General features: G+C 45.2%; 1 protein-coding gene across 6 annotated transcripts in view; it reads left to right on the top strand.

Annotated features, from left to right (window-relative positions):
• The window catches only part of SPECC1 (sperm antigen with calponin homology and coiled-coil domains 1), a 173,384-nt gene that overhangs the window by 104,639 nt on the left and 41,843 nt on the right, over positions 1-26,902 (top strand). For 3 of the 6 annotated variants that reach the window (XM_050928991.1, XM_050928989.1, XM_050928990.1), the window contains 5 exons: positions 13,691-13,836; positions 14,641-14,741; positions 19,837-19,918; positions 24,865-25,018; positions 26,054-26,156. In XM_050928991.1, coding sequence (XP_050784948.1) covers positions 13,691-13,836; positions 14,641-14,741; positions 19,837-19,918; positions 24,865-25,018; positions 26,054-26,156 — 586 coding nt within the window. Of the gene's footprint in view, positions 1-2,671; positions 2,755-6,155; positions 7,166-13,690; positions 13,837-14,640; positions 14,742-19,836; positions 19,919-24,864; positions 25,019-26,053; positions 26,157-26,902 lie in introns of those variants that run through there. The other 3 variants (XM_050928993.1, XM_050928992.1, XM_050928995.1) reach the window with 3 other exon arrangements.

The following is a 26,902-nucleotide window of genomic DNA, read 5'->3' as shown; positions in this document are numbered from 1 at the left end:
GCCAAGATTCTCATTCTGCGCTTTGTGTTTCCATTGCTAGTGCTGATGGCATTACAGATGCTGAGAGCAGGATGAGGAACACAGCATCCAGTTAAAGCTGGGTGAACAACTGATGTTTCAGTTCTCTGGAAGTTACAAACAATGAAACAAAGCATAAAACCAAAAAACCTCAGTTTCACTTTCACCAAAACAGAAAATTGAAAAGTCGATCTCAACCAGAATTGTTATCAAATGAAATGTTCCATTTCCAGGCACACTTTAAAAAAAAAAGCAAAGGAGGAGAAATGCTAGATTCACAGAACAGAGGAGGAAGAGATGATGAAGGTGCTGCTGTGTTCCTTATTGCCTTTAGCTCAATGGTAAGGGCACTCCCTACGCCTGCCGGGGCCAGGGTTCAGTTCTTCCCTCTGCCTGATGTGGAGCAGGCTTTGGAATTTATATCTCCCCCATTGCAAGGGAGTGTCCTAACCGCTGGACTCTGGGATATTCTGGGGCAGGTCTCTCTCAGGCCTAATCTACACTTAATATTTAGGCTGACACAGCTAAATCCCTGAGAGGTGTGAAAAACTCCACCCCCTGATTGATGTAGTTATGCCAACCCTGGCCCCCAGGGAAGATACAGCTAGGTGTCAGTGCTTCTGCAGAGCTTGCTCAGGGAGGTGGGCCTGTGCCAGTGGAAAAACCCCTTCCATCAGCATGGGCTGAGTCCACTGTGGGTTTATGCCCGCAGACCTCTGGTGCCGGAGCCATACTGCTATACGCCATCTCATGCTGAGGCTGTTGTACTTTAATAGTCATTGGGCTGACGAGAAAGAGTGAGAATATCTCTGTACCTGGTGGTTATGGCACTCACCTGGGAGATGGGAGACTCAAGCTCAAGTTCCTGCTCCGATAACTATTGGATCATTTATACACAGTAAAACAGTTTCAACAAGAGAGACCGAGGAGACCAGTGGTTTGGGCACTCTCTCCTGCAGTGCAGGAGACCCAAGTTCAGAGCCCTGCTCCACATCAGGCAGTGAGAAATTGAACCTGGGTGCTCCATATCCCAGCTGAGTGCCCTAACCACTAGGCTTAAGCTTATAAGGTGGGCAGTTCCCCACCATTTCCTCTTCCTCTGGCTGGTTTTGGAATGGTGTCTAAGGCCCAAAAATGAACATTTTTACCAAAACTATTTGGTGAATTCTTGTTGTATTTGCAAATAGTTTCGGATCAACTGAAACTGCATTTCTTGATGAATAAACTATTTGAAAAATTCCACCAGCTTTCCTCCCTGGCCTACTTAAGACCTTAGTCCTGTTGTAACCATGAGAGTCAAGGGAGGTCATTGGAGGTACAGAGTCTTTCAGTTCCCATCTAAAGAAAGAAGTAACTTTGAATGTAAAGGTATGATAGGAGAAGGCTTGTTTGTTTCAGACATAGGCTGTTATCTCCCAAGGATTTGGAATGTGGCTGCATTGTTATAGCTCTCAGGGTGAGGTGTGTCAGAGCCTCAGTCAAGTATGCTCCTGTTAAAACCAGATCCCTGTAATTCAGACATGCAGACATTTCCAGGAGGAGAGAGTCAGACAGGCTACCATGCCTGCTGTGGGCATGATAGGAGCTTCCAGCCAAGGCAGGAGAAGAAATCTGAATCTAAGCCAATTCCCCAATTACATGCTTTTAATTAAGAAGTCAATTCTGTGCTATGCTTTATATATATATATATTATATATATATATATATATATATTATAATATATATTATATATATATTATATATATATATGGTTGTCTCTGTTCACCTGTCTGTCTGTCTAGCTTCCTTGTTGTACTACTTTGGACATGGAACCTGAAATACATTCTGCAGTGGACAACATAAATTCTCTTCAAAGGGCAGGTGCCGAGCTGAGAGTCATATCCTCACTAGTGAAAGTTTCTGCATCTGTTACCCTCTTGGTGTAATTGAGTGATCCCCATTCAAATCTGTCCCAGCATAGGTCATTCTAGCCAGAACTGCAGCAAAGAATGGCATGTAGGAGCCAGAGAAGCCATTCTAAATTGGGCCCCAAAACAGCTGGCAGTGAAATTTTTAAAACTTGTACTGTCTCTTCATTAAACCAGTCCCTGAAGTCTGTGGGGCTACTGCTGCGAACTGGTGTTACATCCAGATTACCCTCACATTCCTTGGGCCACTGTTCGTGCCCAGCAACACATCCTTTTTTACCTGAAATTCCTGGGGTGAACTCAATATTGCTCCAGTCAAAGTCCCCAAGGACCACTGGCCAGAACCAACACTGAATTCTATTCCATGCAGTGACTTGTAACACATGCTAGGTACTAGCAGGACCAGTCTGGTGCATGTGACACGTAAACAAGATCTGTAAAATATCTCTCACATTTGCTAATACTGAGCAGCTGTGCATTAAGCAGAATGTCAGACGATCCCCTGGAAAGTTTCCTGTCTGATTTTAAGCTCCATTGGAGAAATACACCTTCCAAAGAGTTTGCTGCTCAAAGGTTTTTTGACAATAGCTCAGTCATCTCTGGGGGCTCGTTGGAACCCACATCGTAAACCAAACTGAAGCCAATTTACCTCCTAAGAGATCCTGGTCATTTTAGTATTTGCCTGTGGTTGCCTGAGCTCCTGACTCCAGCTAAGTTTGGTTTCACCTTTACGTTTTTCTAATCAGACAAAGTCATTTTTGGTTCAGGAACAGCCAAAGAACTTGCAGAAAATGCCCTGATGGGGTCATCAGAGTCCATCTGAATGAAGGTAAGAGCCTCTCAAGGGCATCTTTAACACAGAGTAACTGTCTAATTCTGTGATTAAGAATGTTGGGAGGAGGGAGGGGCTGGACAATACTAAGGCAAAGAAATGGGATGTGGAAAGGAGAAGTTCACTTAATACCCTGGCCTGAAATAAATCTTAGTACTTGTCCTAAGAAAATACAAACTGAAACATACAAGTCATAGGTTTGGATTGGAGCCTTTTCTAACATTCTACGTACAGATTAATAGTCTTTTTTAGGCATAAAAACCACAAGTTTTACAATACACTGTTGCACAACTCTCTCTCATCCACTCAGAACGTCAGTTAGTGAAAGTCTAACTTCTGTTAGCTGCTTTATAATCAGGAATGTCAGCAGTGGAAAAGACCTGCTAAATTGAATCTATAACACTCACAAAGGAAGCAAGTGGCTGTAGGAAGTACCTTAGTTTGATGTGGCCCGATTGACCTCCATACACACTGACATTCCAGGCCTGGTCTGTTAATGTTGTGACTAGCAGCAGTGCAGGGGTGAGACATCATTCTCCTCTTCAGGTTGGTGAAGTTACCCTGCCAGCCCACGTGTCCTGCTGTGTGCACAATAGGAGGATAATACCGTATGCCTCAAACCAATCCCATGAGAGAAACCTTTGGTCCAAGAGGACTGTGCTGAAGACCAAACAGTTATTCCCACAATTAAAAGAGCCGCTCTAGAACAAAAGAGATCTAACCAAGTGACTGAAAGGAAGGTGAAAATGAGGATCCTGATCTCTCCCACTAATTTGCTTCTACCCTTCCTCCTGCAGCCATGTCTCAAGTGCCACAGCATGGCAGTGTTAAATGCACGATCTCCTGGAATTAAGCTTGTAATCTGTGTATTAAACCTAATGTCAGTGTGTATGTGCTGATGTGCTGCTCCTTTGTGCCTGTGTTTTGCAGCTGTTCTGTCTTACAGAGGTTTGCTCAGATCACTCTGCTCTCACTTAAAATGAGAGAAGGGGGCATTTTGGATGGGGCCGGGTTGAGCTGTTAACTTGGCTGCTCTCCAAGGGTTTTGGGGCCAAAATGAGATTATATCCCAGTCTTTTTGGTGTAAGAAACCTGAGGCCGGATCCACTCTATAAACTGACATTAGTATAACTGCGTCACTTAGGGAGTGTGAAAAATCCACACCCGTGAGCGATGCAGCAGTGCCAGCATAGCACTGTCTCCACTGGTTCAAGTATCGGGGTAGCTGTGTTAGTCTGTATCCGCAAAATCAACAAGGAGTCTGGTGGCACCTTAAAGACTAACAGATTTATTTGGGTATAAGCTTTCATGGGTAAAAAACTTCACTTCTTCAGGTGCATGGAGTGAAAGTTACAGATGCAGGCATTATATAATGACACATGAAGAGAAGGGAGTACCTTGCAAGTGGAGAACCAGTGTCTCCATTGGGGGTTATGTCAATGGGAGGACTTCTCCCATCGACATAGCTACTGCGTCTCAAGGAGGTGGATTATCTGCGCCAGCAGGAGAAGCTCTCCTGTCCGCGTAGTAGCATGTTCGCTGAAGCGCTAAAGTGGTGCAGCTGCAGCATTTTAAGTGTAGACCTGCCCAGAAACAGAAGCCCTGACTGGAACAGAGACACCGCAGTGCCTGGGCAAGTTCCCGTACACAACAGCGCAAATTGATTAGTAAAGGGGAAAGCCGGGGAAATTCTCACATACACACTCTTTAAAATATGTTCCCTGGCTTAAAATGTTTAATTCCTTCAGTCAAGGGATGTATTTTTTATTTGCAGTATCATTAGCTAATAATGTCGCTGTGCTGTATTTATCTTTATATGACTCCAAGATTAAGCAGATTCAAGAATTTTTTGTGACTGCCCACTCATTTCCAGATTTTCACAGCTAAAGCACTGATCAGTACAAAGCAAGAGCTGTGAGCCAAACCGACCCTTCTCCCTAATGGGTATGGATCCCAGGGGATATAAGTAGAAGTTAATTCAGTTGACTCACTGTGTCTCTTCTAAGGGTATGTCTACACTGGCAGGTTTCTGCGCCACAAGTTATATCACTTTTATTAAAATGCTGTTGTGTGTCTACACTGTGTTCCTTGTAACGCTGGAGCACATCCACATTAGCAGCTCTTGCCATGGCAAAGACAGCAGTGCATTGTGGTGGCTATCCCACTGTGCAACTGGCCATAAGGTACTTTGGGAAGAGTTTGCAATGTCTCAAGGGGCCGGCATAGTTTCACATGATGCATTTCCCAATCCCATTGTTCCATGGGCATCCTACTACATTGCCAGCTGCTTTTCAACTGAAGTGGGGGGAGGGAAGAGTGTATGACAGGGAGGGGGTGTGTGTGTATGGAGTGGGGGAGAGAGACTGTGTGTTTTTGGGAACAGTGTGTCAGCATGCTGTCTTGTAAGTTCAGACAGTGGCAGGAAGAAACCAGTCCTGGGGGAGGGGGAAACCCCAGCATCAGCCCCTGCCTCTCTCCCTGGGCTCTCTGCACAGCAGTCTCTCTCTCTCACACACATACACAGACACCTGCCCCTGTGTTCAACAGCAAGAGCATTCCACGTTAATGGTTTGCTTTGTGTCTCAGAGCAGATCAGCACAGCACGCAAGGGCTGTCAGAAACGGTGCTTTGAAAGGAGAGGGGCGCATGTCTCCAGGGCAGCCGAGTTCAAAATAATGAGCAGAGCAGTCACTAGAGGCATTATGGGACTGCTCTGGAGGCCAATTACAGTGCAGAAAGCAAACAAGTGTCTACACTGGCAGTAGAGCGCTAGAGCCTCTGCACAAATACCCGTTTGACTCTTGTCAAGGTGTTTTTTTAAAAGCGCTGCAACTGAGAAGTTTCTGCACACAAAGTGGCTTGTCAGTGTGTCCATGGCTGCAGTTTGAGTGCAAAAACCTGCTTTACTGTGCAGAAACTTGCCAGTTTAGACAAGCCTTGACTTTTCTTTGCTTGAGGCTCTTATCAATGTGCCAGGTCAGTAGTATCCCAAGTGAGCAGTGGGTGTGTGTGTGTCAGTGCATAGCAGACACTACCTCCTCCTCAGTTTTCTGCACCATGTATCCTGTCCCGCCCCAAAGGAGATCTTTCCTGGGGAATCTGGTCACTGCATTTTATTTTCCTGTCTATGCCAGCATCTGTGCATTGAAGGAGACTGCATGAGGGGAAATGCCATAGAGTATACCTGGTGGAGGGGCAGCCTCTTGAATGCCATATGGCAACTCAGTCTCTACTAAGGAGGTAGATGTAAGTTTGGTCCCAAAAGCATAATCAGTGTTCTGGCTGCTCCTTTATTTAGTGGCAGTGGGCTGCTTTGGGTAAAACATGGACAACTGCACTTTTGAACTGTTGTATTGTTTTATATATCTCCTCCCCCATGTTTGTCTCTGTCTCCACAGGTGCCCAGTCTCTGCCAGCTAGCACAGTCCTGGAGGGATGCAAAGCCAGGCCTGATCTTGCCATGAGAAGGACACCTCAGACAATGCCTTCAGCCTGAAAAGGGAAGTTTCAATTGGAAAAAGCACCTCAATCCGAAGAGCCAGATTTTTACCACCCCCAAAAAGTACAGAGCACTACGGCGTGTGAATGCAGTTCAGATACGCCTTTCCCCAGGCGCAACAGCTTGACCCAAAGGAGCCTGGTCCTTTGGCTTCAACAGGCAGCTCTCTTTTGAAGCATCTTTGAGGTGGAAACAGTTTTGAATCCATTTAAACCAATTGAAAAGAAACCAAAACCCTCGGGATTGATCACAGGGATTTGGGGACTGAACCTATCCATTGACTGTAGTAGGGGATGGCTGCTTTTGCAATCATACATTTAAAAGTTTTGTAAAAAAGAGTTGTGTGTGGGTGTAGAGAGACAGGGTGGGTGAGGTAATAGCTTTTCTTAGACCAACTTCTGTTGATGGGAGAGGCAAGCTTTCGAACTACCCACAGCTTTTCTTTAGATCTGGGAAAGGTACTTGGGGCTTGTCTACACCTGAAATGCTGCAATGGCAGGAGGGGTTCTCCTGTCAGTGTAGGTAATCCACTTCCTGGAAAGGCAGTAGTTAGGTTGTCTACACTAGTGGATAGGTCACCTTACCTGTCTCACTCAGGGGGGTGGATTTTTCACACCCGAGTGACCATAGCTGGATTGACATAACTTTTGAGTGTAGACCTGACCACAGAGTGCTGCAGTTAAACAGGAGGTGGAACAGATTGTTTAGGGTAGGTTGTTAACACATGTTTTCAGGGACCATTCAAAGTGAAGTGGCCAGTTAACACCTCTGCTGTCAAAGAACAGAAAAGGAGGATAGGTGGGTTGTACTAAGACATACATCCAGTGTCTTTATTCAGTCCATGGTTATTAGTGTCTGGAAAAGATATGAATTTAAGCTCCCAGGCTCACCTTTTGAAGGTGTTGTTCAGGTTTCCTATAAGGATGAGACCTTAGAGGTCAGATATGGAGTGATTACTTTCAGGACCGGCGGTAGTGTTTTTAGCGCCTTAGGCGCACGGCCATTTCGCCACCCTGCGTGCTGGCCTGCGGAGACGGTCTGCTGGTCCGCGGCTCCGGTGGAGCTGCCGCAGCCGTGCCTGCGGGAGGTCCACCAGAGCCACGGGAGCAGCGGACCCTCTGCAGGAATGCCTGCAGCAGCTCCACTGGAGCCGCGGGACCAGGGGACCCTCCTCAGGCACGACTGCTGCAGGTCCACCGGAGCCGCCTGCTGCCCCCCTGGCAAAATGCCACCCCCCAATAATCCTGGCGCCCTAGGCGATTGCCTAGGCTGCCTAAATGGAAGCGCCGGCCCTGATTACTTTGTGAAAAGTGTTTGCCCATGGGTGATACAATATTTTTATCATTTTATGTGTGTGTGTGTAAAGGCTTGTCTACACTGGCACTTTACAGTGCTGCAACTTTCTCGCTCAGGGTGTGAAAAAACACACCTGTGAGCACAGCAAGTTTCAGAGCTGTAAAGTGCCAGTGTAGACAGTGCACCAGCGCTGGATGCTATTGCCCTCTGGAGGTGTGTGTTTTAGCGTGCTTAGAGAGCTGTCTCCCAGCACTATGCCATGGCAGTGCTTTAACATTGCCAGTGAAGGCATGCCCTAAGATGTATCATGTTATGCACACACATTATGTACTATATATAACTTTATATGCATATATATTTTCTAATGATTCTGGGTTTTGCATGTGGGTGTGAGAGCCAAGTGGAGATTACATATGAAGATTAGATTGCTGCTTATTCAGTATAAACTGCCTGGGTGTTTGAGGTATTTGATGCAGCATTGACAATGGCCTCGCCACCAGGTGGCAGCAACTGACTCGTGTCATAGAAGTTTGAAAGAAGCTGGCTGCAGCATATCCTCCTGTATATTTCTATTCTGGCAGATCTGGTGCAGCCACATCCGTGGGATAAAAATTAGCTGCTTGTCCTGTACTGCAAGGAGAGGGATCAGAAGGAAAAGCAACGGATGTTCCCCTAAAGGAAAGTCATTCCCATTCTCTTAAATTCAGGTGAAGTATATGGTCAGGAGAATTTGCTTGCATCTTTCCTAACAGCTGAAGACACTGGGAAAGCTTTCCCGGATACCAAGGAGAAACTGAGAAGACAATCAGAGATCAATCGCTTGTGGGACTAGAGGTTCACGTTTTGGCTCTATGGTCTCCACTCCTTCCTTGGTTGAGAAGACCTAGCAGGGCCATGGCCTCTGGGCAGCAAATTCTATGAATGCTAAGAGCTCTCGTGATTGTGGCATGGCCCATGCCACTGTGCCATGTTACATAAGTGTACGCGCACTTGTGTTGCCTCTTTTTATTATCTGTGCTGGCAATTGTTCAATGTTTTTTTATATGTTTAAAAAAATACATGGAAGTGCAAAATAAATGTGTAATTGTCCAGAAGTGTCTGCTGCCTGTTCCTGACCTCTTTTCAGTTCTGCGTATCAGCAGCTGTGTGTGCTGTTTTTTTTGTCTCCGTTGCAACTGAGGAAGAGTCACAAATCACTTTGTAACCACAATGCCAGGAACTGCAGCAAAGGATACCCTGAGATCTCTCAGGCAGCAGAATAGTTACCCCCAACAGAGCTGCTCAGTCTGCTTTAGAAAGAAGGAACCTCGGAGTGCAGAAATGTACAAACAACACAGTCCCACATTATTGCTGCTGCTTTCCCTAAGCATATCTAGCCTACCTGATCCCACAGTCGACACGCTAGCCACAGCAAGGTTGGCACCTTTCTGACTCGCTATTATTCATGTAATCCAGACCTGAAGAACAAACACGGTGACCAGCTGTTGCCAGCCTGGCCAGCTCCAGGCACCAGCGCAGCAAGCTGGTGCTTGGGGCGGCCCATGGAAGAGGGCGGCACGTCCAGGTCTTCAGTGGCAATTCGGCGGCGGGCCCCTCAGTCCCTCTCGGGCTTCCAAATTGCCACCGAAGAATGAAGCGGCGCAGAAGAGCAGCCACCGAAATGCCACCGATCATGGCTTTTTTTTTTTTTCCCCCTTCCTCTTTGCCGCTTTGGGCTGCAAAAAAGCTAGATCCGGCCCTGGTTGCCAGTGAGCTTTCCTCTAATGCTTCAAGTATCTCACCTTCCTGGGGAATCAAGTGAAGTGATGTAAAACCACTCACGTTCTAACTCCCCCACAGCGGAATAGTTCTGGCTTCCTTCTGGAGCTGCCACACTCCAATGGTGGTAACTGTATAACATTTCATCCCAGGTTTTCAAGCAAAGCAATAGTGGTAGGTTGCATTTTGTTCACGTTCCCTCCTCTCTGTGCAAGGGCTTAGTTAATATGGCTCGGACTATCCAACAAGTCTTTTGTAAATTAATTTTGTGCACTGGGAGGAGGAGTTTGGCTCTTAAGCTATGGCTTGGCATTACTCATGCTGGGTCATGTTCTTATGCCATCTTTCTGAATGTGTTTGCTCTTGTGAGTTGCACTTCTTCAAGCCTTTAAGCTTAAGGAGGCAAAGTCTGTGATTTCTGTTTGTCAACAGGGATTTGGAGTATTATTATTTATATTACTATGTCACCGAGCAGCCCCGACATGGATCAGGATCCCATTGTGCTCGGCCCTGCACAGACACTGAACAAAAAGACAATCCCTGCCCCAAAGGTGCTACAGTCGAAGTGTAAGACAAGATGGATACAGGCAGATGGGGGGGGTGGGTACAAGGAAACAATGAGACAGTATTGATCAGCATGATAGGCAATGGTTTCTGCACACCAACAGCCTAATCATTGTAGACATCCCTGGAAAGGGGAGTTTTGAAGAGGGATCTGAAGAAGGGCAATGAAGTGTCTTTGTGGGTGTTTATACAGAGCTCTTTCCAAAAAGGAGGGGAGTGTGGGAGAAAGCACACAGCTGCTTTTTTGAAAATGTAACGAGTCATTGAGGCCTGACATCATGAGCCAAGCAGAAGGAGGAGCTGACCTTTCCCTATTCAATAAGAGATTTTAGGAGCCCGTCTCTTTCTCTCCTCCCCAACCCCCATTTTATTAATTTTGTTTTCAAAACTGAAAAGCAGTGAGCAAGTCAAACCAGGATGGCCTGTGTGACGTGAGTTAGAGAAAGCCGGTCCCAAGCACCATGGTGAGATTTCCAGCTGGGGAGACCTCACCATCGCGGCGTGGTGAGATTTAGTCCCAGAAACTTATTTCAGGGCATGTGTAGAGGCTAAGATCACGAAGTGTTCAAGCAAAATCAGGCCAGGTGGCAGCTTAGATATCTATCCAGTTGAAATGATAGTGTATTGAGGTGTGATGTCTCAGCAGACTTCCTGGGATATGAGCCATGGGATAATGTATTTCGTATTTAATCTCATTCTGGAAATGTTTATGCAACTAGAAGATTCACTAGCTCAACTCGAGAGATGAGGACTTTAGCCCTGCTCTGACTTTCATCCTGATCCGTGAGATAAGGCTTAGGCAAGCCAATAGGGCTCTCCTATTGATGGCCCTCACCCCTTAACATGTGTTTATCACTTCATATGTTTACTTTTTCCCCTGGGTAGAATCTACAGCGAGCTCCCATAGCTCAGATGGGGCTTTGGCTCACTGAGCAATACCCTTGGCTTGGCTTTACCCTCCAGCTTTATTAACTTGCCCAGAGCTGTGTGTACATACTGGCTTTCCTAACTCTAACATTAAGCCGCAAACCTCACATTCTCTTTCTACCTTGGAGATCATGCAGACGCTGCATAATGGGCTCGTTTATTACTTCCTTACAGAGAAATGCATTGAAATGATTGGTTCACCCATACTGGGCATCCTGCGGCGGAAGTCCATGCTCTCCCCCATGTTTCATTAGCTGCAGGACTCCTTTTAGCCTTTGTGTTTTCTTACAAATGAAGTCCAGATGCTGCTGCCTGTTGACTTGTTGTTTGTGTTTAATGAAGCCAAGAGGGGTCTGGGGGTGGGAGAGGATTTAGGGCTAATCATCAAAACACTGGATCCCTCAGAGCTCAGTGAATCTCATCCAGCTTTTCCTTTCCTCCTCCTTGGATTAGCCGGAGAATGGAATGAAATGGCTTTTCTCAAGCCATCTGCCTCCTCAGGCTCCTTCTGGCTCACAGGGAGCCTGAATGAATTAGCAAAGAAGTAGCCAGTGTCTGCTTTCAGACAGCACCTCCTTGAGCATGGCCAGAAATAGAAGCATGAATCACTATTTTTGCTGTCATTCATTGACACCCGCTCCCCCGCAAGCCCCTTTCATTTTGTAGAAACAACTATTCAAAAAGGAAAATAAAATAAAAAGATTGACCCCTATTTTTAGGCCAGCAGGAACTGTGCAGCCCTGTAGGCACTTTCTCCAGGGAGTTCTGGATCCATTCTTGTGCTGAATTCATAGCTCTTTTCTTGTTTGCATAGCTCTCTGTTCCTAGCCCACTTCTTCATGGGGGAAGCAGTGGTGCCCTGGGACCTGTAGATCAGTCCGATTAGCTTCAATAGCTGGTAAATCATGAAAACAATGTAATAGACTCTGTAAATAACTAGCCTCAGCCATCTCAGCCAGCTTTGCTGAAGCATAAATTAGTTGTCTGAGGTCAAAGCTGGCCTGGGGGGTAGGGCTGCCAAGAATGTATAGTCAGCTCCTGGGCAACCCCCAGTTAGATGAATAGGTTATAGAACCAGAAGAGGCTATTTTGATCATCTAGTTTGGCTTCTGCATAACACAAACCATAGGACTTTCTTGGATTAATTTCTGTTTCAAGTCCAATAGCTGTGGTTGAACTAGAGCATATCTTTTAGAAAAACATCCAGTCTTGGTTTAAAATGTCCAGTGATTGAGACTCTACCACAGTCATTGATGGGTTGTTCCAATAGTCAGTTACCTCCACTGTTTAAAAAAAAAAAAAAAGGAAAAATTGTGCATTTCTAGTCTGTCTAGCTTTAACTAACTTCCAGCCATTGGATCTTATTATACCTTTCTCTGCTAGACTGAAGAGCCTTCTATTATCATATTTCTGTTCCCCATGTTGATGAACAAATCAACCTGTAACCTTCTCTTTAATAAGCTAAGTAGATTGAGTTCCTTGAGTGTCTCACTATAAGGCACTTTAATCATTCTCTTGGCTCTTCTCTGAACCCTCTCCAATTTATCAACATCCTTTTGAATTGTGGACACGAGAATGGAACACAGTTTTCCAGTAGCTGTCACACCAGTGCCAAACACGGAGGTAAAATAACCTCTTCACGCCTACTTAATACTCCCTTGTTTATATTTCCACGGATCACATTTGCCCTTTTAGCCACAGCATTGCTCTGGTAGCTCATGTTCAGCTGATTATCGACCATTATCGCCAAGTCTTTTTCAGAGTCAGTGCTTCCTAGGATAGAGTCCCCTATCCTGTAAGTACCAGCTTACCAAATGATTCAGATTGCTCTCTATCTCTGACCTGTCCTCTTCATTATTGACCATTCCCTCTGTCTTAGTGTCATCTGCAAGCTTTGTCAGTAATGATTTTGTTTTCTGTGAGGTCATTCATAAAAGTGTTGAATAGTATAGAAACATACCTACTTGAGGATGATTCCCAATTTACAATTACGTTTTTGAGACGTATCAGCCAGGTTTTAATATATTTAATGGTGATTTTGTATCATTCAGGTTTCTTTATTAAAATATTGTGTGATACCAAGTCACATGCCTTACAGAAGTACGTGTATTATTACATCAACACTATTACCTTTTTGAGCCAAACTTATAATCTCATAAAAAAAAGATATCTATTTCCCATAAATGCATGTTGATTGCCATTAATTATATTACCCTCCTGTAATTCTTTATTAATCGAGTTCCATATCAGCCATTCCATTATGTTGCTAGCTTGAAAGAGGACTAGTTAATTGGCAACGTTTCGGGAGATGGTATATTTGGATGTACGTTAGGATCATGGGGGTGTACAAGACAGAAAAGGACATATTTATTGGAGGTTTTTCAGAATGGGGGGCGGGGGTTCAGTCCTAGACCTTTAAGGCCTCTGAAGCCCACCAGACATGGAGGTTGCTAGGCAGTTGGTAGGCCACAACAGCCTGATATTCTTTCCATATGAGAAGGATCCAAAATTAGCATCTATAGATGAGAATATGAGGACTCGAGAAAGGTAGTCATGAGTATAGAACTTTCAACACAGGACTGAATGTCAGGAAATTCCAACTTTGTCACCGACTCACTATGACCCAGGGCAAGTCACTTAACTTCTCTGTTCCTTGGATTCCTTTCCTGTGAATGGAGATGATATTTCTTGACCTCCCAGGGAGTTTGTGAGGCTTATCACTGAGTGCTTTGAAGAAGAAAAGAACCTAAGCATTATTATAATGGGGGAGTACATGACGGAGGCCTTACAGGAGAAGGTACTTGTGCCTTAGGAAGTTCCTTTCTGTAGAGTGAATATTTTCTTGTGCTTCCTGTTGCCTCTGACTTTGTTCTGATTTCTACTTTTCAGGCTGACAACTGAGGACGTGAATTCTGTAGAAGCAGATACCACCAACCGCTGGCAAGGAGTCTGTGTCAGCAGGGCATCACCCACTCCCTCAGAATCTGCAGCTACTGTCAAGTCACTCATCAAGTCATTTGACTTGGGATGCTCAGGTACTCCAGCCCTTTACTCTGGGATAGAATAGGTTTTTGGTTTGGTTTTTTTTCATTAAAATTTCAAATAGTTAAGCTTCAGCTGGCAAACAGCTAATTCTTCTGACATCTGCTGCCCCCATCTTGCATCCCAGTGGATATTGGTTTTAGCAGTGCTACTGAACATAAGAACGGCCAGACTGGGTCAGACCAATGGTCCATCTAGCTCAGTATCCTGTCTTCTGACAGTGACCAGTGCCAGCTGCTTCAGAGGGAATGAACAGAACAGGATAATTTTGAGTTGACTCATCCCCTGTTGTCCAGTCCCAGTTTTTGGCAGTTGGAGTTTTAAGGACACCTGGCACGTGTGGTAGCATCCTTCACCATCTTGTCTAATAGCCATTGATGGACCATCATCCATGAACTTATCTAATTCTTTTTTGAAGCCAGTTACACTTTTGGCCTTCACAACATCCCTCGGTTGACTGTGCGTTGTGTGAAGTAGTGCTTTCTTACATTTATTTTAAACCAGTTGCCTGTTAATTTAATTGGTTGACTTGGTTCTTGTGTTGTGTGAAGCGATAAATAACACTTCCCTAGTCATTCTTTCCACACCATTCATGATTTTGTAGACCTATCATGCTCCCCTCCCCCAATCACCTCTTCTAAGGTTTTCGCCAACTGATGCTAAAGTACATTGAAATGGACTGAATGCCATCAGGTCCTTGTTCAGACATGACTGGTGGGAGAGGAGGGGGAAAAGAACATCATGACCTCTTCTTTCAGACTGGTCTGAAATATAAATGTTTCCTTCCCTTCTTGCAGGGAGCACTGGGCAGAGTATCACAGTTCACAAGGTCCCCAGGAGCCCTCTGAGTGGAATTCCAGTGAGGACAGCCCCAGCAGCCGCTGTTTCCCCCATGCAGGTTCCAGAAGATTTTTCCTCTATTTAGGTTTGGGCTGGGTAGTTGCAGGGTTTCCTACTCCATGACATGGCTTCAGCACATCACCATGTAGTCAGGGAAAGGGGAAATGCATGTGTTTTATTTTCTGTGGAAGATCAAATGCTGGAGTTCTAACAGGGTACAGGGATCAAAGTGAGCTCCTGTTTTATCTCCTGGCTGAAGGCCCCCCGGGGTGGGTGTGTACTCTTTGGAATCCACTTCAGAACTTTAATCAGTATTGACCAGGAAAGTAGGTTTTGATCATTTAGAGTGAGTTAAGGTGAATGTTAAGGAAGGGTAGTGAGAAGAAAGATGATAAATGTTCCTGAGGAAGTATGCCCCAAGATACCAAATCAGCCTGTGGCTATTCAGGGCTGATGATGGTTGCTATGTTTTGATTTTTCTCCCAGAATGCAACTCTTCTGGAATGTGGTGCTTCTGATGTTACTGCATCAGCCAATTAACATTCTATTGGTAACTTTCAGTGCTGTAATGTGACATTACCAGAAATACTGCCTCTGGGAATGATGGGAAAGCAGACACAGTGGCATTTCACTGATTTTGGTAGTAGCATGTATACCATATTATCACTAGCCTCTATCACTATATGCTATCTGTCCACTCGCATCATTTGCCTTTTTGGACCTGTTTGGCCAGTCATTGTTCTAGGCACAGAAATATTCCTGAAAGCTCTCCTGGGAGCATGTAAAGCATTTAGAGACACCTAGTGGGCTCTTTACCGAGGTGTGAATGCAGAACAAGTATAAAATAATTATCCACCTCAAGTCAATTAGCCCCACTTTTACCAACCAATTGAAGTCCATCAGCTTTGCCCAGCCCTAGAAGAGATAGATAGAATGTGCCCTTGAGAATTGGATAAGACCTGGTATTGTGTATCCACTTGTAACCATGCTGCCTCTGGCGGGACACTTCTGAGAGTATCAATTCAAGACAAATTGCTTAGAGCAGGGAAGTTCCAGCCCAAGGCTGGGGTTTCTTCACTTCTAAGGCACAGCAAACCAGCTAGACAGAGAGGACTTTGGTTTTACCCCACTGGCTAACCATAAGGCTTACAAGCGATTCCCTTAGACACTCCAGTTTCCCAATATCACCGCCAGTGCCACTTGTTATGGGGATGAATGGTTATGAAAACCAATACCCCAGTAAAAGAAAAATGGTTCTCAAGATCCCAAAGGACCAAGCCCCAGACCCAAGTCAATATATAATCAGATCTTACCCACAAATCATGCTGTTGCCAATCCTTTAGAACAAAGGTCAGCACCCTTTCAGAAGTGCTGTGCCGAGTCTTCATTTATTCACTCTAATTTAAGGTTTTGCGTGCCAGTAATACATTTTAACGTTTTTAGAAGATCTCTTTCTATAAGTCTATAATATATAACTAAACTATTGTTGTATGTAAAGTAAATAAGATTTTTAAAATGCTTAAGAAGCTTCATTTAAAATTAAATTTAAAATGCAGAAGCCCCGGACTGGTGGCCAGCACCTGGGCAGTGTGAGTGCCACTTAAAATCAGCTTGTGTGCCGCCTTTGGCACGTGTGCCATAGGTTGCCTACCCCTGCTTTAGAATCTAAGGGTTTATTCATAAAAGGAAAGAAATATATATGAGAGCTAAAATTGGTTAAATGAAATCAATTACATACAGTAATGGCCAAGTTCTCGGTTCAGGCTTGTAGCAGTGATGGAATAAACTGCAGGTTCAAATCAAGTCTCTGGAGTACATCCACAGCTGGGATGGCTCATTCAGTCCTTTGTTCAAAGCTTCAGTTTGTAGCAAGGTTCCTCCAGAGGTCAGAAGCAGGATTGAAGACAAAATGGAGGCATTTCCATGGTCTTTTATCTTCTCTCCCTGTGGGAGGACACCCCTTTGTTCTGGTGTGGAAAATCACAGCAAGATGGAGTTTAGAGTCCCATGGGCAAGTCACATGTCTATTCATGACTCAGTTCTTTACAGGCTGATGCCATTGTTTACATGTTAGTTTGAACATTCCCAGGAAAGCTTAGATGTGGATTGGCATCTGCCAAAGTTCATTGTCAATTAAGTATTTCTTGATTGTGCACTTCCTGAGAATAGTTCTTTCTCAAGATGCTGCCCAAATGCTTCACTGAGGCTTCGTAGAATCAAAACACATTGAGATACAAGTACAGAGCCAATATTCATAACTTCAACTACAAAAATGATACACACATACTAATAGCATCATCATAACCAGCAAATCATAACCTCTTTATAGACACCTCACATATCAATCTTTGTACAATAATTGCTGCAAATATCTAACAGTGGTTGCAGCAATGATCTGTATGGTCACAGTTTATGTCAATAACGTCACACTAATCTCATGCTTTCCCATACAGAGTAGATTATTTTCCATACCCTAAAGGACCATGACTTTGGTGTGTGTTGTCTACACAGACTATGCAAGGTTAAATTAGCTCAGGCACCAGGCTTGAATACTGGCAGGTCTCCTGCAAACACAGCCGCAAAGAAATCAAGGCCTATGTCTCACAAACTGGAGTGCTTTGACTAATTGTTATAAAAGACGGTTTCTGTGGTGACAAAGATCCTTTTCCCTCCTTTCTGCCTGCAGTCATTTCTCAGGAAATTGGAGCTTATTTTCTGTCATCTGGCCCTGCTGGTGATTATATTAAAAAAACAGAAAGAAAATGAGATGGTCTTCTAGGTTGACCCAGCAGGGATATGTTTACTGGAAATCATGACCCAATAAAAGAAAAGGGGCTAAATTATACAAGTAATCCCTATCCCCCTCCCTCTCTCCTTCTGTCCGTTGGTCTCTGTCTCTCTCTTTCTGTTGGTCTTAGCTTGAGATTCATGTATCTAGAAACTCAGGAATGTAAGCTCTGCCTTATCAAATAGGTCCATCTGTTTCAATATCCAACCTCTATCAGGAGACCTATGCCTGATGCTTCGGAGAAAGGTGAAACCCCCTCCCCATTTTGTACCTGTCCAATTATATAATGTTGTGCATGGTGGAAGAAAAATGGGAATTTCTTCTTGACCCCTGTACTGATTTTCTGGCACCAGAAAGCATGAAGTTTGATAACCTTTGCATAATTACAGATGTTATTGAACTTGTATTTTATATTTGTGTGGGCTAAGAAGAAAGAGCAGCAAGGATGTGAGAATCTAAACTCATAGAGAAGCTCTGAGAACTCCCGATGATTTCACTGAGGAATCTGACTAATTTACACATACTGGAGAGATGTGTATCAGATAGATACTATGGTTAGGTCATATGGTGAGTTAGAGCCCTCCTTTTATTGAGCTGTCTTTTAGATGTCTTTTGTTTCTCAGTTTCACTGGACTCTGAACTGCAACAACCCTTTAATTCCCTGAATCTCAATTCATATCTTGGCTACTTCCAGGAGAAGAGTGAAGTTTTCAGAGCATGACAGTGTCTTTGATCTATGAGCAAAGGTCAGAACTAAACTGTCTGTGCCAGAGCTGAGAGATGCTGAGCACCTGCAGCGTCTGTTAAAAGACTGAGTAAGGACTTCAGGATTTGACTATTCCTTTGGATTCTAAAGTCTATTAAAGTTTTCCTCTTATTATGAATGAGGACAGCAGCAGAGTGAGAGAAGGGCAGCTAAGATGCAGGATGGCAAATGCCTATCTAAGTTCCCCTAGAAACCAGCCCTGAAAGCAGACAGTTATAAAAGCCTATTGCTGAAAGATGCTGAGCACCCTCAATTCCCAGTGACTAAAATGGGATTTGGCGCTTTCTGGAATTGGGGTCTAAATCCCTGGCCAACTTCCTAGCAAAGAGGGCAGAAGGAAGCTTGTCTGGATGGCTGTCAGTGTTGGACGCTGGAGCTGTGGTTGGAAGCCTGGCTGAACCCTGAAAAAGTACTTAGTGAGCATGAGAATATGTTTCCTTTGCAGAGTCAGAAAGGAAATTAGGAGTGGGATTAAACAAATGTCCTGGCAGCTTCTATCAATGCCAGGCTGATGGGCAGTGCTGAAAGCTGGCAGCAGGCCTGCAAGTGAAAAAGGAGCCCTTTTGTGTCTGGTTAATCAAGTTGGAGCTGAAGGAGGAGGGGCTGGGAGCAGCAGATGCTATCACTTTGGGTCTGCAGCACCAAATTATTTCTGACACTTTGCTTACCAAAAGGAAAATCTTTGAAAAAAAGGGTCTGTCTACAGCATTTTGGAGCCTGTATGAGCAAGCTCCCAGCCAGGGTCGGCAGATTCAGGCTAGCAGGGCTCGCAGTAGTGCTCTAGAAAGAGCTGCAGAGACAGTGGTTTGAAGTTGCAGCTCGGGCTCTGAAGCACCCCTCCCTCTCCCTAGGCTTCAGAGCCCAAGCTGCAACTTCAAACCACTGTCTCTGCAGCTCTTTCTAGAGCGCTACTGCGAACCCTGCTGGTCTGGATCTGTCGACCCTGACTCGCTTCTTTGAGCTCCAGAGTGTTATGTAGCCGCACCCACAGAAGCTGCAGGTGGTTGGGAGCCAAATCCGTCACTAACTGAAAAGTAATTTTCCCGATCCTCTACTTTAATTTTTATGGCCAGATGATTGAAGGGCCACCCAGCAATCTCAGAGGGTAGAAGCAGGGATCCTCCAGACTGCTCGTCATCCAGGAGACAGAACTTTCTCCCAGGGCAGTCTGAGATTGTGGAATGAACTCTCACAGGAACCAAGGTCCTTCCCAGACCGTACCCCTTTGTACTCCAAGTGCAAGGCACATTTCTTTGACCTTGCCTTCTCTAACATAAACACATAGCAACAGGTATATTTATATTAAATAAAAAATAAGACACACCCGGCCAAAACAAGACACTGCACGGTTCATGTTTCTCCTCCTGGGCAGAGGGCAAGAGAACAAAGAACTCATGACAGATGTTAGTCACGTTGCTTAATCCACTGCTGGAAGGTGCTCAGGTACTACAGTGAGGAGCATGGTATAAGATGCTGAATAGAACTGAATATCTCTCATTCTCCTACGTGAGTGAATGAGGCCTCTTCCTCTCCCTGATTGGCCATTTATCTAACGGTAACATTTCCTGATGAATTTGTCTATGCTTGCTTGTTTCACAGAGGCATACTGCTTACAGTAATGCAAAGCTGCTCAGCAAAGGAGTCAACAAACACAGAGACCTTCCAGACCTCCCCCTTGCAGGTAAATCACAGTAAAAGCACAAAGAATATAAGAGGCTCCTTTTTGCTTCCCCTTCATCAGCACAGCTCTTCTCTGTCCTTCCCCACACCGCTGGGCCATTCTTCCACTTCATATGTGCAACAAAATGAAATAGACAAGATTTTCAAAATGCCTGAACATTTAAAAGATCTTATCTAGTTCACTTGGCTGTTTCACTCCCATGTGGATTGTAGCCTGGGGGAAAAATGATCTGTCATGCCAACACAAACCTGCCCTCTTCACCCCAAAACATCCCTGGCACCTTCTTAATCCAGCCAGTGAAACTGGAGATAATTGCATTTTCTGAAGCATGTACAGCTTTGGGAGAAGTCCAGAGCATGCCCTTTGGAGGTTGGTTGGTTGGTTTGTTTAAAAAGATGTTTCAGATGAAACACATCAAATGGTTTCAGATCCAGATGCGGCTACTTAGAGCCCATATGTGATTGTTCTTTAAACAGAATCAATTTCCCCAGTTCTCAGAAGATGCAACTGTTGTTGTTCCATGCTCTTGTTTTTGTTCTTCCGTCACTTAATATTCTTTTCCACCAGTATTTTCTTTTGATTCCCCCATTAGAGCTCCTTGCCTTGATTGTCTACTTCTGATTGGAGGAGATGCAGCAGTATCGATAGCAATAGCCAGAGATTAATAGATTTTAAGGTCAGAAGGGACCATTATGACCATGTCCTTTGAGGAGAGCTGGTAGAGCTCTGCAATAATACTGTTAGCTCTAGGAGTGTGTCTACGCAGCAGCAAGACACCTGTGGCTGGCCCATGCCAGTCGACTCAGGCTCATGGGGCTTGGGCTGCAGGGCTGTTTCATTGCTGTGTGGACTTGGGGTCTGTGCTCTGGAGCCCTGCCTCGTCACAGGGTCCGACAGCTCTGGCTCTGGCTCTAGCCTGAGCCCAGAAATCTGCACAACCGTGTTCCATCAAATTTTTCCCACTCAGGTGCAGAATTAATTTTGTTATGTGCACCAATGTGGAGGTGCTGTGTGACACATCATCTCCACAGTGGTGCACACAACAAAATTCATGTGGCGGGGATGGGGCCAAGGGCTTCAGAGTGTGAGAGGGGCTCAGGGCTGGGGCAGAGGGATGGGGTGGGGTGAGAGCTTCAGCTGAGGGTGTGGGCTCTGGGGTGAGGCCAGGGATGAGAGGTTTGGGGTGAAGGCTACAACGGGGAGAGAGAACTCTTCCCAGCTACCTCTCCCCGCAGCAGCTCCAGGGCTGGGACTGTGGGATTGATGCCTCTCCCACGGCTGCTGGGTTAGGGCCTGGAGAGGGGCACCTCTCTCATGGCCAGGGCCTGTGGCAGGGCTGGGTTGGGTCCGGGGTTGGGGGAGAGGAATCTCTCCCCACTGCAGCCCTGAGCGCCTGTGTGGTGCTTAATAGGCTGTTGTGACGCCCACTTTAGGGGGAACTTAGCTGCCCAGCGATGAAATGGCCCCACAAGCCTGAGTCGGCTGCCACAGGCCAGCCACAGGTGTCTAGTTGCTGTGTAGACATACCCCCAGAGAGAAACTAGAGCCTCTCTTCATTGTCAGACTCTTCAGATAGTCAGTTAAGATTCCACATTCACAATTCAAAGATGTACAAATACTGCACAACAAGCCAGGTTACAAGGAATATGGTAGCACAAGTTAACTTCAGAGCTCCCTTCCTCCTGCTGGTTTCTCCTGCCATGCAGAGACCTAGAGGGCAGAAGATACGATACCAACGGAAGGAACAGATTTTTCCTTAAAGTTACACTGACTGTGTTTCAGTTTCTAGAAAATGTCTTGCCTGGGGGGAGGGATAGCTCCGTGGTTTGAGCATTGGCCTGCTAAACCCAGGGTTGTGAGTTCAATCCTTGAGGGGGCTATTTAGGGATCTGGGGCAAAATCAGTACTTGGTCCTGCTAGTGAAGGCAAGGGGTGGGACCCAATGATCTTCAAGGTCCCTTCCAGTTCTATGAGATAGGTATATCTCTATATGTTACCTGCTGCTCATCATTACAGAAGTTCACTTTCACCTCAACCAGTTATACTGAAACTAAACACCAGTCCTTGAAAATGAATGCATTCCCCTTCCATAGCTAGCCATTGTATTTTATAAACTGGTTGTTGCTCCTTTAAAATGTCCATTTGAGCTGAAATTTCTTAAGAGTAGGGCAGTTGACAGCTGACCACTCCCAAAGCACCCAAAAGCCATTGCTTCCCTCCTGCAAAGCCAGAAAGCACTGGGGGAAGGTGACTGCTGGCATGCTGGAGGATGGAAGACTTACTCTCTTAGCCATCTCCAAGCCAGTGGCATCAAATGAGAACTGATCGGAGCTGAGCTGTCATGAGACTACAGCAGGAGCTGGAGGGGCAGAGAGAAAGAACATATGGAATTCATGATGGGAACCTGACCAAAGATGCAATAACAGCTTTGAGTAATATGTTGCCTTCAAACAACTGAGGTAACACCTCCAGGCTGCAGTGTCATGCAAGGAGGAATCTGCTGGGAGCTTGCTCAGTGTGGGTCAGAGCATTCCAAGCACAGCTGTGCATGCTGAAATGCTGCTTCTAAAAACACTCAGCTCCGTGTGGATGAGAGGGGTCTCTTAGCAACTTCAGTGTGAACTCTTGCCAAGGTTGCACTGTTATTGACTTGTTCTGTCGTGTCTGGGATTGCTATGAGCTGAGATGATGATGCACACTGTATCATAGCCACCACCGATGGACACCCCAGGGGCCTGTCTTTTATACGCTTTGGCAACACTTGTATAGCTTGTTGTGCCAGTAGAAGCTTTGAGCTGAGCTGAGGTTTTGCCATGCCTAGGTACAACAGGGTGAACCTCAGCTTTAACTCTCAGTGTACCTTTCTTTCCTGTGACCTTATTTAAACAGCAGTGTTTATATTGCCCACTAATTCTCAGATCCTGGCCCTCTGCTGATGCAACTCAGCAGTCTCTAGCCACAGTGTCACAGAGCACTTGAGAATGAGTCAAGTAGAACCCAAAGAGGAAAGGAACATTTTAAGTTGGGACTGAAAGATCACAGAGGAGTTGATAATTCTCAGGGTGAGACTGGGCAACACTCAACCACTTTGAGTGACTCCCCAGCTGCAGAATGGGATATGGTAGAGAGAGTAGTGCTGGAGGAGATGAACATGCGGTAATGCAGGTGGCTGGAGTTGGCCCCTTCTTCAAAAGTTCCATGTTCCTGATGCTGTACTTCAGACACCCGCTTCCCTCTGATTCCTATTTCTGTTTATCTTCTCCCAGCGAGGCACAGGGCTTGTCCACGCAAACAGATCAACCAGCATAACTATCGTGTTCTGCTAGAGCTATGACCAACTGATTCGCTGTGTGGGTGCTCTGTCCTGGAATAAAGTTCTTTTGCTTTGCTGTTACGCTAAAGCTATGCCAGTCAGTTGCCCCATGTACACACTTCCTTACTGGAGAGGTTTATAGCTTTCTTCTGTGTAAAAGACCCATTACCTTAATTGAGGAGATAAACACTTTGATTGCAAAGTGGGAGACCGCAAGTGGCTGCAGCACTGAGTAAATCGCCAGTAATGATCCACCTCACTCCTGCCCTGGCAGATATTTATCAGGGGAACTGTTTACTGTAACAACAAAGGATTAGGCTCTGGACTCCATGCTGTTTGTCTGGCTTTGCTAATGAGCTCTGATAGAGTAATAGGAGTTTCAGGACCTCCTCAGAGCAAGGATTAATGACTTGCATTGTTATTTCCCATTTTGAATGAGAAAATGTAAAGTCTTTTCCTCTGAACCTCTACAGCCCCAGCTGATAGACTGCCCCCTACTGGCCCCGCACCGGAGCCCTGTGCCCCCGGCCCTCCCAAGCTGCCTTTGACCAATGACTTGGGGGCATTGGACCTGACTGGCTGTTGCTGTGGTTCTGTTTCTGGAAGTTCCATCTTCAAGAGGTGGAGCTTCCAGAAGTACAATGCAGTACAACAAATGGGCTCTTGTTTCTGCCTCTCTGGGCACCCAGTGGGCCGGGAATTAGTTTCAGCTAGTGCTGAAGTTGTGGTGAGAATGAGTGGACACTGTACAGTTGTTAATTTATTAATAAATATGGGCAGCAGGAACAAGAGACAGGAGAAGCAGTTATGCTGAACCCATGTCATCCACCTCTAAAGCGAGATTTAAGCTCTCTGTGAATTTAGTGCTGGTAATTAGTCTCACTTTGTACACAAAAGAGGTACAGTACAGCAGCCATTGTGTAAGCTTTCTCTGTACTGCTCCCCAGTACAACACACCTTGTGCTTGATGTCTAGAGAGAGAGGAGTTAGTCTCCGTGCCCCATTTAAGCTTTTGCCTCTCTGCAGAGACGGTCAACATGGGGTTGCATTAGTCCTCTCTGCTGTGATGTGATGTTAGCCTTTGTGATATGGACACTTGTCTGCTAGTAAATGGGCTGAAACTTGCCAAATTCATTTCAAGCAGGATACCAGGCACTGGGTAGTTACTAGTGGGTGTTACTGCCACCCTGGGCTGGATTTGAACCAGCAGCGTGGAGGCGAAAGGCTTGTCTCATTTCCAGTCCTGTTAATGGCAGGTTAAGAAAAAGAGTCTGACAGCGAGCTGGTCCCTTCAGTTATCTAGCGAATGTGTCTAGCAATCAACTTTTGAACCTTTAAGATGGTAAATTTTGGTATTTCCCTTCATTCACCTGAGGTCCCCGCCCCCCCAGCAGGACTATCAATCACAGGAAGCCAAGCAGCCTGTACTGTTGAAATCATCAAAGTCCTTGCTTGTTATGGTCCCCTCTAGTCTGTTCAAGGTTTCCTAACCCCATGTCCATTTAATGAACAACGGAGTATGTTTGTTTAGAATCAAAGCAACAAGCTACATATTGTTGTGTGCTGCTTGGTAGGGCAGTGATTAATCAGATTCCACAGGCCCAGAGACTGACGGCTTTTTCTGTTCTCACAGACCTTCTAAAAGGGAGAAGTGAGGACCTGAAACCAGACCATTACCTCCGCAAGAGCCCTTCCCTGGAGTCTCTGAGCAAACCCCCCTCAATGGCCTTCAGCAGCAGGATGCTGACCTCCAGCCCAAGCAGCCTGAAACCCCCCAGCAAACTCAGGTACCAACTCAGTGAAGAAAAGCAATGCACTGGGCTGAGCCACCATTTTAGTTGGCAACCTGATGACTGTTTAATTCCATGGTTCCCAGTCTCTGTGGGTCTCCCATACGGGAAGTGGGCAGGGATGACAAATTGAGGACTGGCACTGATGTTTATTGTTAAGGAACAGGAATCCACAGTGGCACTCACCGTTATATACCAGTATTGGTACAAGCACAATCAGTGATCAGGCACTATTGTTGTGGTGCAGCTTTGGTTGTAGCTGTAAATGAAATCTAACAGAGAGAGTTTGAGATATGAGAGAAAACCAAAGTATTAACTCTGGCCCATATTGTACGTCTGCACTGGAGAAATGTATACATTTTTTCTGCAAGTGCTGTTAATAGTGGAAGCTTTTAGGGCAGACACATGCAAGTGTTTCGACCCTGCTCTGTGCCTTTGCCTTGTCTGCAGTACGGTTTCCATGGTAGCTAGCACCAGTGCAGAAAAATGTGTACAGATTTTCTCATTTTAGACTTAATTCTGCAGTTGGGAATGAATTTGCTGCTCCAGAATAATTAGGTAACTTCTATCCATGTGTCAAATATATGGGTGTAGCATCGCCGGACTCCTCGTTGTTTTATCCATGGTTTACTCTAAAGCCCCAGTTTTAGAGGTGCATTGATAGAGGTTCATTGAAAATTTGCCTTTTGATGTCTGAAGAGGGAGGTGAAAGGGAGTGAAGGATGATGATTGCAGCTGTAGAAAAAGTAAATAAAAGATATGCATTCCTTTAGATATGTTCTACTGAATGCTTTCTAAATACGTTTTTATCATAGACTTTGTTTCAGTTTATATCCAGTGATCCCAAATTAATTTGTGTCTCAGCTCTAAACACACATATGGAATATCTTTTGGGGCAATTGTAATAAGTTGTTTGCATTCTCTCACTGAGAATGTATTGTGCTACCCTGGTTTATCATGTGCATGTAATGTCTAAAGTGAAAGAGAGGAGCTGGATAAAACATATTTACTTCCTTCCCCTCCTCCAATTAGTGTGGAGAGAAAGGACCCATTAGCAGCCCTGGCCCGAGAGTATGGTGGCTCCAAGAGGAATGCACTGCTGAAGTGGTGTCAGAAAAAGACTGAAGGTTACCCGGTAAGAAGACACGTGTTTAATTTTTCATTGGCTTGTACTGTGAGCAGCTATCATTTCAAGGAAATGTATGCAGATTTTTCACTGATGTCTCCTCACACTGGGTATTTTCCATCCACCTTCTTATCTACCACTCTCTCTAACCCTCAAGTCCCCAAAGTTACCTTTGAGTTAAGTGACTCCGTTTACTTTCCATCATATGCTGAAATATTTGCTTCATCCAAATGTCACTGAAGGTCAGCAGTAGAGGGTATGTGAGCTGCAGCTTTAAGCTGAGGGCATAAGTCTCAAACGCCATCTTAAGGTCTTTTCCTTGGATTTCCTCTATGAGCTCTCAGAAGATACCACTTCTTATGACCGTTCTATGAAACCAAAAAGACATTGCCCAAGGTGGCCTTGATCAAGAGGGTCCTACTGTCTCCCTGATGGCCCCAGTAATTTTCCTCTTGACTGTGGTCAGCAAAAACTCAGTAGCACTGGAGGAAGTGTTGCTATGTCATATTATAATTGGCTTTATGCCCAACAGTCCTGTTATTGACTCAAACAAATATAGAGAGAATGGACTTGAAAGCTTTGATCCTGATACTTACGTGTTTCTGAGGGAGCTGGATAAAAGGCTGATAATGGAATGAATCCCAAAGGACTGCTGTCTTTCCCTTGAGTGTTGTGTAAAGTGCAATGTAGTACTAACTGTACAGCAGCAGCAAGCTTATTTTGAATGAAACACAACTTGTGCAGCGATTGTCCAG

The sequence above is a fragment of the Gopherus flavomarginatus genome, chromosome 19 (genome assembly GCF_025201925.1).
Source record: "Gopherus flavomarginatus isolate rGopFla2 chromosome 19, rGopFla2.mat.asm, whole genome shotgun sequence".
Taxonomy (NCBI): Eukaryota; Metazoa; Chordata; order Testudines; family Testudinidae; genus Gopherus; species Gopherus flavomarginatus.
The sequence above is the reverse complement of the archived record's forward strand: the minus strand, read 5'-3'. Positions and strand labels throughout refer to the sequence as shown.